The sequence below is a fragment of the Halictus rubicundus genome, unplaced genomic scaffold, assembly GCF_050948215.1.
Source record: "Halictus rubicundus isolate RS-2024b unplaced genomic scaffold, iyHalRubi1_principal scaffold0520, whole genome shotgun sequence".
Classification (NCBI taxonomy): Eukaryota; Metazoa; Arthropoda; class Insecta; order Hymenoptera; family Halictidae; genus Halictus; species Halictus rubicundus.
Genome location: NW_027489061.1, coordinates 11,747 through 22,418, shown reverse-complemented (window position 1 = coordinate 22,418; position 10,672 = coordinate 11,747). Strand labels below are relative to the sequence as shown.

Here is a 10,672-nt window from a genome sequence, read left to right as displayed (position 1 = left end):
CTAGAGAATCAAGGAATCCATTGTTTTTAAACACTCATTTAAATAACAGATATTTAACTAGCGTTGTCGTGCAGAGTTATTTTCGACTGTACATTAACTGCTCCGAAGAAATAATTCCGAGCGAAACGCAAAATACAAGCAATGTATTCGCATTGCACACGAGAAACACAGAGATTTCAAAGAAAGTACGTAAGTGCAATGTCGGTTCCGAGATTAACATAAAAGTGCTTCTTTATCCCAGTCAATTTCAATCTTGTCGCTCTTATCGAATACAATGTTTCACAATTACAAACTAGCATCAAACTTTTTTTACAATTACTTTTCAACTTTTGTGTTACGATAAGAAAAGGGGTGATTCCACATTTAAAAAATAAGTGGGAAATGTAGAATGAAATTATGTCATATTCTGTTGAATAGGTATCATGTGACAGGTCTGTTCACGACCGACCGATTCTACTCTCTGCAAATGCTAGGCGCGCGGACTTTACGGGTTTTCAAAGACAATTTTCTCGAATACAAAGCCTCGTGTGAACAAATTTTATTCTACATTTTCGACTTATTTTATTACGTAGAATCGCCCCCTTTTCAGTTGTACCACCAATTACACCGATCAATTGGTATATCGAAAACATATAGCAGCCAAGTTCATTTGTTTCAGTCAACCAATCGAAATGGCGATATCCGTGTAAACCGAGCTCAAGCTTAAGCATATAGAGCTAGTATACTCATCGGCACCATGTTTGATAAGTCCGGTAATGGTACCGTAGAAGTTCTAGCAGCAAGTAGGATGTCTTGAAGGTGCACGAAGTGTATCCTAAATGTTCCACGAATTTCGAGAACTGTCTACAAACGTTTCTACGTTAATTCAAGATTGCTCTTAACGAACTTTGTTACTGTACATCAGTTTTGAAAATGAATGACGACATGAGAAATCAAATGAAATATTTTCTAACTGCTGATATAAAAGTGATATAACAATATCGCTGATATAACAATATCGAACGATTTTCTTTTTAATGTGAGTTCAGCAGCTGCATAGTTGTTTCTATTCGGCACTCGGAAATGACATACCAACTTACATTGAAACGGACTCAATGTTTTTACATTACATCCCTACACAGATAAACCTTGTAACTCCATATTTAAACATTCGCAAAATAAAAACATTCTTACTTGTAATATAACTGTATTAATTTCTGTGTCTAGTCCGTGAGATGGAACGTTTCTATGTAATAAAATACGTGTATGCATGCGTATACACATGTACCAGTGTTTCTCATGTTCTACGCATTAAACGATTGTTCACATACAAACGATTTGATTGAAATATTCTCCACCACTGCCGTAAACAAAAACTGTTACCTGTACGAATTTTAACGTATAAGCGCTGATAAATCTAATACCGTAACGGATGAATTTTCTACGAGGAAGGGAATTCGGTAAGCTTTTATACCCGTAATCTGTAAAAGTTCAATTTTTCAAGGAAACTTTAACTTTTGTACATATCTACCATTATTATCGATTTTTACTCGAAAGTTTTTATATTCTATAATACTTTTAACAAATTGTTTGTAGTATAAGTTCGCAGGTTGCCCACAATACCGTGATCGATAATCAAATAACAATTATGAGAATGGAATCGATCACTCCTAGTATAAATATTCCACCGAGCCAACGACTAGACGCAGAAATTATCTGTGACAAATGAAATCACATTCCACTACTGTGCTCAAGAACAATAACTAAAGTACTGTTACAAGATAAGCACTAATCTTTAAGAGTGTTGCGTATGAAACTACCCATATTGTTTAATATTGATATTTGTCATAGACTATGAGATTATGGAGTGCGTAATGTATAGTCTGTTACAGTTAGCTGTAAAATACTGTTGTCCTCGTCGAGTACAATGCAGATCGCATAAATTGCAGAACTTTTTTTTGCTAAATTATAACAATGCAATTGTTTTCCTTCCTTCTCCTTGCCGGTAACTTTTAAAATATTACTTTTACAAATCGAAGAATATTCGATTAATTTCTGATATTTTAGCTACGAGGAAATCCAATAAAAACACAGTGCACCACGTAATACAAACAGTAATTTCATCAACATTTTACTTATAATCGATCAATCTTATGACACACGGCAAAATTATTGAGGTAATATGTGCTCAACGTTCTGGCATTTTCCTACTAACAAGCAAACTTTTTAGTCATCCAAAATTCATACTACAATAGATTGCTAAGATTACCTTGATGACGGTAACATAGTATGGTAAAATGCGCTACGTCACTTAAACTACGCCAAACTTAAATACCAGAGCTATGTATGTTGCACGATTAATCTGCAAAAGGAGAGTTAATTCTAACGAGCCTACAATAAAGGATAAACGATTATTCTGCAATCCTGAAAATAGTGTGTGTGGCATCTGCTCGGTACGTCCGACGAAAAAACCTAGTGTGTAGTGGTGACTTAGAAGTGACCTTTTTCTGTTTCTTGTAACATATCATAAGATGTAAGCGAATGAAATGCTGAGATCTTTTCGCATTGGAAAGGAGGAGAAGAAGAAACAAGTGACCGATAAAACAATCGACACAGTCCCAATCTTTGGATCGCCTAGCATCGGGCCATTGGTTTCGACTGTGCAGCAAAATTGGCAAGCGAATTTCGTACGGCGGCGTCTAATAACAATCGATATTAGCTTGAGCAGTTGCTAGAGTTATCGTTATCACTCCGTTGGTGATTCGATGGAGGATCACGGACGGTAACCAAGCCAAACTTTACTTTGGTACTTGCACCAGCCCATCCAGCCACCGATTCAACCCAGCTAACCGAGCAAACTTCCTCACACTCATTCGATATCATTGTGAAAGACCATACGCGCGTTTCTAGGTGCCGACATTTCGACAATTTATAAGTGTGAGTCACAATTATACTACCTCTGTCGGAAAGTATTCCACCGAATAAATCGAGCATCTCTTCTAAACATTATTCACATACAAAATCTCAATGCTAATGAAATGGCCATCTTTAGTAAAAATAAAACGTTAATTTAGAAATATGTTTTCCTTTTTCTCGGTGGTACGAAAAAATAATCGAAGCAATAAGGGTTAAAAGTGGTCTATATTTATCACATTGCTTACATCATTCTCTGTAACGTTCACATTCAAGTGAAACTGATTGTTTTCTTTGTATATGGCCGACTGTTCTTCTCTATTTCTTTAAACTACGAAAGGATCATTTTTCATTTCGAACAGGGTAAGGGACCCAATTACTGTGACGGTAAGAATTACTGTGCGCCTATATCAGTTATACTTATTTTTAAAGCATAATGAATATAAAAAAGATATATTACATTTTTTCCATTAAAATCAGTTGATATATACATATTTTTTAATATTCATTATGCTTTAAAAATACGTCTGATTAATGTAGGTACAGTAATTGAGTCTCTTACCGTATTCATTCAAATAATTGCTTCAGTTATCGCCTAATTAATGTAGGATTGAGACGGGTAATGGGCTAACAAATTGTTTAATAAAACAAAATTTTATTATATAATGTCCAGAAAATATGATCAACGTTACAATCAACCTCTCACGCTCGTGGTTCGGCGACAAAAGACCGCGAGGCCCGGCACCTCTGAGCATTTTATTTGTTTTTCCGAGTTCTCGAATTTTCCATGATCGTAACGGTCGCCATGCTTCTCGAAGCCTCCCATCGCAACGTTCCGAAACGTCGCATCGAGACACCTTCGAGAGGGAACGCTCGCGCTCCCACATTAATTTTGATTGGAACTACTCTACCAGGAGTAGTAATTTCCCTTTTAATCTCGTAACAGTGGAGACAACGAATCAGCGGACATATCGATGATTTCGTTAAGTTTAAAGATTTGTGACAGGCACACTTGTGAAACAATCTTAATCCTCATATAGTACATTCAGAGTCATTGTGAAACAGTTGTGGCCGTGTTTATTTATGTACTGATTCTTTATCCATTTATGCGATGATTAACATAATTTTATATAAATACAGTAAAAAAAGTACATGAACAAATTGTCAATATTTGGATTATTTTGTTTAAAAAAATAGTACAGCAATACATACACCTGGACTCATTTTAAAGCTCCAAGCCTCTACTTTCGCAGACCACCATTCATTTCTTTTTAGGATACTTGTGCATAATATGAGAGGTGAAAAACTGAGGACGAGTTTTTGGTCGAAAATGCTATACATTGAAAAGTCTGAAAAAGCATAAAAAATTTTGTTTTCTGAATGAATCGATTACAGATTTCAAGATTCAATCTTCCCTTTTACAACGACTGCTTCAAACTTAATTTACGATTTTCTTCTGACTCTTTTATAAAACAAAAATGAGTAACGAGTTTCATCGTGTGAGGATATTGTTCCTTATATTATTGTAAGGGATTCGAGGGACTGCGGCCCATGAGGACCGCAGCTGAGTACCGTAGACCAGTCAGGGACGCAGTTTATGTTTATGGTGCGGACGTGACTTTAGGCTATTTTTGAGATTTAGCGGAACTTCCTGTTTTTCGGTAATTTACTAGAGATGTCGTATTTTAGCTAAAGGTCTCAATAGCCGTGACGTACCATAAAACATCTGCGAACCAAACGCGGACCGTTAAGGGTCCTACGTAGACGACGAAGAGGGTGCAATAGAAGTAGCCACTTACCCTTACCTCGCCGCCTTTTCGAGGGCGTATATGAGGCTCAAAGCCTCTCGCGATTGGTCTCCGAAAAAGCGACCGCCCACGTCGAAAAACGATATAACGAGCAGAAGAAGGAAGGATGCGGTTGTTGTACGAATAGCGCGAACGACTTAAGATACTTGTGAAATAAACATACTTTGTGCAAAACCTTGTTTAAGCTCATTTCGGCAGATCCTTACAAATTCAGAAGTGGGATTGTGAACAGAAATATTCTTAGTGATTCAAATTTACGTTCGGCTAACGACAACCAAGACATTCTGAGTGAAACCTATGTGAAATTCTCTGTGACAATTTTGTGTGACAATCCTGCGTGTGTAGGTTATTTGGTAACTTTCAAAGTGACCCTCTTGTGAAAAAAAAAAAAAAAAAAAAAAAAAAAAAGGGGGAAAATGTCTCAACTATCAGGAAAGGTGCAGCGTGAGATCCTCGTTCCTCAGTTAAAGGAAATATTACGTCGTCATGGTCTCCCTACATCGGGAAACAAGGCAGAGCTGATCCAGAGGCTGGACGAAAATTTCCCGAACAGGGCTTGGGAAAATGAAACGTCGGCTGGAGAGACAGAGCAAGAAGGCAATGTCGAAGAAGACAAGACACCACTTAACAACAGCATTCTGCGTGTAGATGCACCGTCGTGGCACCCAGACGAGATGTCAAGAAAGGTGACGGAGCTGTTGGAGCGAGAAAGGGAGCTGATGGCAAGGGAGATCGAGCTATTGCGAAGGGAAAACGAGCTCCTCAGGAACTCGCCCAGCTCGACGGCCAGTTCAACAACAAATACGAACATCAGGTCAATCGGGGAGCTGATCAGCGACTTCAGCGGGGAAGAACAGAATTTCAAGAACTGGTCGAAACAGCTTGAAATACTCTCCACCACCTACGAATTGGACGAAAATGCGACCAGGCTATTATTGGGACAAAAATTGAAAGGGAGAGCCCTGAATTGGTTCCACTCAAGGAGTGAGCATTTAGAACTCCCCACAGACATGCTCCTATATAGAATGGAGAGTATGTTTGGGAACCGGGAAACCAAAGTGGAGCTAAAAAAGAAATTCGAGAGTAGAAAGTGGAGAAACACTGAGCCATTCGAGCACTACTATCATGAGAAAATAGTGCTAGCTAACAAAGTGCCCGTACCAGAGGACGAACTAGTGGAGTATTTAATAGATGGTATACCTGACAACGGTATACAAAATCAGGCGAGGATGTGCGAATTCAAAACATCCTCGCACATGCTGAAAGCTCTCAGAAGAATTTCGCTTCCCAATGGATCGAGGAACTATACCAGGTCAACGGCCGAGAAGAATCAGCAAGGCCCAAATACAACCAGGGGATCGCCGTCAGGTAGCCGTTGTTATAACTGCAACCGAGTAGGGCATCGTGCAGCGGACTGCCGACTACCTGCGAGGGAAAAGGGTAGCTGTTTCGGCTGCGGAGAAATGGGCCACCTGCTACCAAACTGTCCCAAGAAAAACGTCACGCGGGTACCCAAGAGACAGGTCACCTACACGGAAATGGAAATCCCGGAGGAAGACGACTACCACAAGAATGTACAGTACGTAATGAATGAGAAATGTATGATATTGTATACTTTGATTGATAGCGGTAGTCCTGTCAGTTTCATAAAACGATCGTATGTACCGGGTAGAATAGAAAATATCCAAAATAGTAATGGCGTGCGTTTAGTAGGAATCAATAAGTCTCCTCTTGGTTTGTTGGGTACAGTAGAGGCTTCAGTTGAATTGTCGAAAGATACTAAAGAAACCATGACCCTGTTGGTAGTGCCCGATCAAACAATGTACACTCCGGTAGTTCTGGGTCGTGATGCGTTGCGATTATTCGCAATGAACATAGTACAGACGAAAAGGGACCCTATTAGCCAGCTAGAGATTCTCAACATAATGTTAGATTCAGACGATTTTAATCCCGCGGATGAGTTAAACATAAATGAAAAAATAATGCCAGTTGACAAAGTAAAACTTAAAGAAATGTTTACAAACGCGTATTTGAACCAGAAACGACCCGAGCTACCCGCAGTAAATGCCGAGTTGAAACTAACTTTAAGTAATGAAAAATCATTTAGTACCACACCTCGACGAATTTCTTATGCGGAAAAGGAAAAATTACAACTAATTTTAGACAGTCTTTTGGAAAAAGATATTATTAGGCCGAGCGATTCGGAATATGCGTCACCAATTGTTTTAGTAAAGAAAAAAAACGGCGAATTACGTATGTGCGTGGACTTTAGAGAATTGAACAAAATCCTCGTTCGAGACAACTACCCCCTACCGCTGATCGAGGATCACTTGGACATTGTCGGAGGAAAAAAATATTTTAGCTTAATTGATTTAAAGGATGGGTTCTTTCATGTTCACATGGCAAAGGATTCCTGTAAATACACCTCTTTCGTTACCCCGTTAGGTCAATTTGAATACCTAAGAATGCCTTTCGGATTGAAAACTGCACCATCCCGATTTCAGAGATTCGTCAATGATGTCTTTTCAGAACTAATTAGATCAGGAGATGTGGTTGTCTATATGGACGATATATTGATAGCCACACAAACAATAGAGCACCATCTACAAATTCTAAACCGCGTTTTCACATTGTTGGTAGATAACAAAATGGAAATGAGATTAGACAAATGTAAATTTCTATATAATGAAATCGAGTATTTAGGATATCTCATAACTGAAAAAGGTTTAAGTCCACCAAAAACTGGGATACAGGCCGTTGAGAATTTCCCCATCCCGCGAGGCGTCAGGGAAGTACAAAGTTTTCTAGGGCTTTGCTCTTACTTCCGTAAATTTATCGAGCAGTTTGCCCTTATTGCTAAACCTTTATACAGTCTGCTAAAGAAAGACTCAAAATTCAAATTTGAAGAAGAAGAACTGCAAGCTTTCAATAACTTAAAAAGAAAATTAACCGATTCACCGGTGTTAGCCGTTTATAATCCTAAAGACGAGACTGAACTCCATTGTGACGCCAGCGCGGTAGGATTTGGTGCAATCCTCATGCAAAAAAAAAATGACCTGAAATTTCACCCCGTCTTCTACTTTTCAAAACGAACCACGGAAGTCGAAAGCAAATACCACAGTTTTGAGCTCGAGGTGCTGGCCATAATTTATGCACTAAAACGATTTCGAATTTACTTACAGGGCATTAAGTTTAAGATTCTAACAGACTGCAATTCTCTTCGGCTAACGCTAAACAAAAAAGAAATAAATCCACGTATCGCCAGGTGGGCACTAGAACTACAAAATTACGATTTTGAAATAGAGCATAGGCCGGGAATACGTATGATGCACGCGGATGCGTTGAGCCGATCTACGAACATCCTAATGTTAGAAAAAAATTCCTTCGAACGTGACCTAGCATTAATGCAAAATAGAGACTTAGAAATTTCGAAACTACGAAAAGAATTAGAGCATCGGGAAGATCGATTTTTTGAAATGCGTAACGGTTTGCTGTATCGGAAGCAGAAAGAAAATTTATTGTTTTATATCCCTAAGATTATGGAAAGCCATGCGATCTACAAATATCATGATGAGATGGGGCACCTAGGGGCGGATAAAGTATGTTCCACAATGCTGCAAAATTACTGGTTTCCAAACATGAAACAGAAGATAACCGAACACATAAAAAATTGTTTTAAATGTATAGCTTGTTCACCACACACAGGAAAAATTGAAGCCACTTTACATAACATACCGAAAGGAACCGTCCCGTTCAAAACACTCCACATTGACCATTATGGCCCCGTAGATAAAGGCACCGCCGTGAAAAAATACGTATTTTTAGTTGTAGACGCGTTTACGAAATATGTTAAATTGTATGCGACCAAATCAACTGCGACAAAAGAAGCCATTGCATGCCTGAAAACGTATTTTTCGCACTATAGCATACCCGAAACGATGGTATCCGATCGCGGCAGTTGTTTTACTTCCAAGGACTTTGAAGATTTTATGAATAAAAACAATATCAGGCATGCAAAGGTAGCTACTGCCTTTCCACAAGCAAACGGGCAAGTGGAGAGGGTAAATCGGGTGTTGGGTCCGTCACTTGCAAAGCTGACAGAAAATTGTCCGGGGAAACGGTGGTATGAAGTCCTGGAAGATATCGAGTACGCTTTGAACAACACCATAAGTAAATCTGTTTCCGAAACCCCTTCTAAGTTACTATTCGGCGTGGATCAGAGGGGCAAAACCCCTGACAATTTAAAAGGATATATCCACGAGTGGACTAGTAGAAAACCGGTAGACCTAAACGCATGCCGCCGTAATGCAGCGGAGAACAATATCAGAGCACAAAATTATAATAAAGCATATTTCGACAAAAAACATAAGCCACCCTATACATACACAACAGGAGACTACATTATGCTAAGAAACTTCGAAAGTACCCCGGGAGTATCCCAAAAATTATTACCGAAGTACAAGGGCCCATATGAGATAACCAAGGTACTACGAAATGACCGATACGTCGTATCAGATGTAGAAGGATTTCAAAATAGCCAGAGACCGTATAAAGGTACCTGGGCATCCGCAAATATGAGGCCCTGGAGAAAAACTAACGAACAGTAGTTACTAGAAAATAAGTTTAGAAAATAGTTTTCGTTCGTATTTAGAATATAAGAATCAAAATTTGTTTTACAGTGTTTAGCCGGGGCGGCTAAATTGTCAGGCTGGCCGAGTTGTAAGGGATTCGAGGGACTGCGGCCCATGAGGACCGCAGCTGAGTACCGTAGACCAGTCAGGGACGCAGTTTATGTTTATGGTGCGGACGTGACTTTAGGCTATTTTTGAGATTTAGCGGAACTTCCTGTTTTTCGGTAATTTACTAGAGATGTCGTATTTTAGCTAAAGGTCTCAATAGCCGTGACGTACCATAAAACATCTGCGAACCAAACGCGGACCGTTAAGGGTCCTACGTAGACGACGAAGAGGGTGCAATAGAAGTAGCCACTTACCCTTACCTCGCCGCCTTTTCGAGGGCGTATATGAGGCTCAAAGCCTCTCGCGATTGGTCTCCGAAAAAGCGACCGCCCACGTCGAAAAACGATATAACGAGCAGAAGAAGGAAGGATGCGGTTGTTGTACGAATAGCGCGAACGACTTAAGATACTTGTGAAATAAACATACTTTGTGCAAAACCTTGTTTAAGCTCATTTCGGCAGATCCTTACATTATTGCAAAGATGGCAATAGACCTTCCATTCGAATTTCTGTAAATCGGCTAGAAAAAAATCGTAAATCAAGGTTTAAGCATTCGTTGTAAAGAGGGAACTTCAATCTTTAAATCCACAGCGGTTTCAGTCGCGGGAACAATTTGTCAATGTTTTTTCAGACGTTTCAATTTGCAACATATTGGAGACCACAGATATTTTCAGTTTACCAGCGATTGTGACATACAAAGATATCTTAAATAAAAATGAACGGCGGATGGCAAAAGTAGAGGCTTCTATCTTTAAAATGAGTAGTCCAGCTAGATTGTTGCAATATTTTTTTAACGAAATTTGTTTAACGAACTTTATTTGTTTTCTATAGCAATCGGAACCATTCGTCTTTCGGATAAGGTGAAACTAAATCTAAGCTGAAGCAATTAAGATTACTCTTTTTAAGGACAACTTCGTCGAATTTGTTCGGTGAACCAAAATTCTTTCCTCAAAATAATTCAGAGTATCCAATAAAATTCTTGAAACTGCAGACGGTCCGGAAGTAAAGCGAGCATAGCTATCGAAGTAAACAGTAAAGGAAAGTTTATAGTACCAACGTACTCGTTTATACGTCGCATAAAATTTGATATCAGAACGTAAGGAATATGTTTTAGAAGCTTCGTTAAGTTATTTCAGTTTTAACGATAGGATTGATGGCGTACGCTTCTCTGCTGCTTCAAGACGTTATACGGTCTGACAACGGAACTTGTTTAAAAAAGTTGTAAAATTCTACT

At 39.0% G+C, this 10,672-nt stretch overlaps 1 protein-coding gene across 1 annotated transcript; it reads left to right on the top strand.

Moving 5' to 3' along the window:
• The first annotated feature begins 5,116 nt into the window (after positions 1–5,116).
• On the top strand, positions 5,117–9,843 carry LOC143364412 (uncharacterized). The gene is made up of 5 exons (XM_076804777.1): positions 5,117–7,717; positions 7,883–8,067; positions 8,626–9,184; positions 9,380–9,500; positions 9,647–9,843. Exons 1-5 carry the CDS (start codon positions 5,117–5,119, stop codon positions 9,841–9,843), a joined length of 3,663 nt encoding a protein of 1,220 aa, XP_076660892.1.
• Positions 9,844–10,672: the final 829 nt, after the last annotated feature.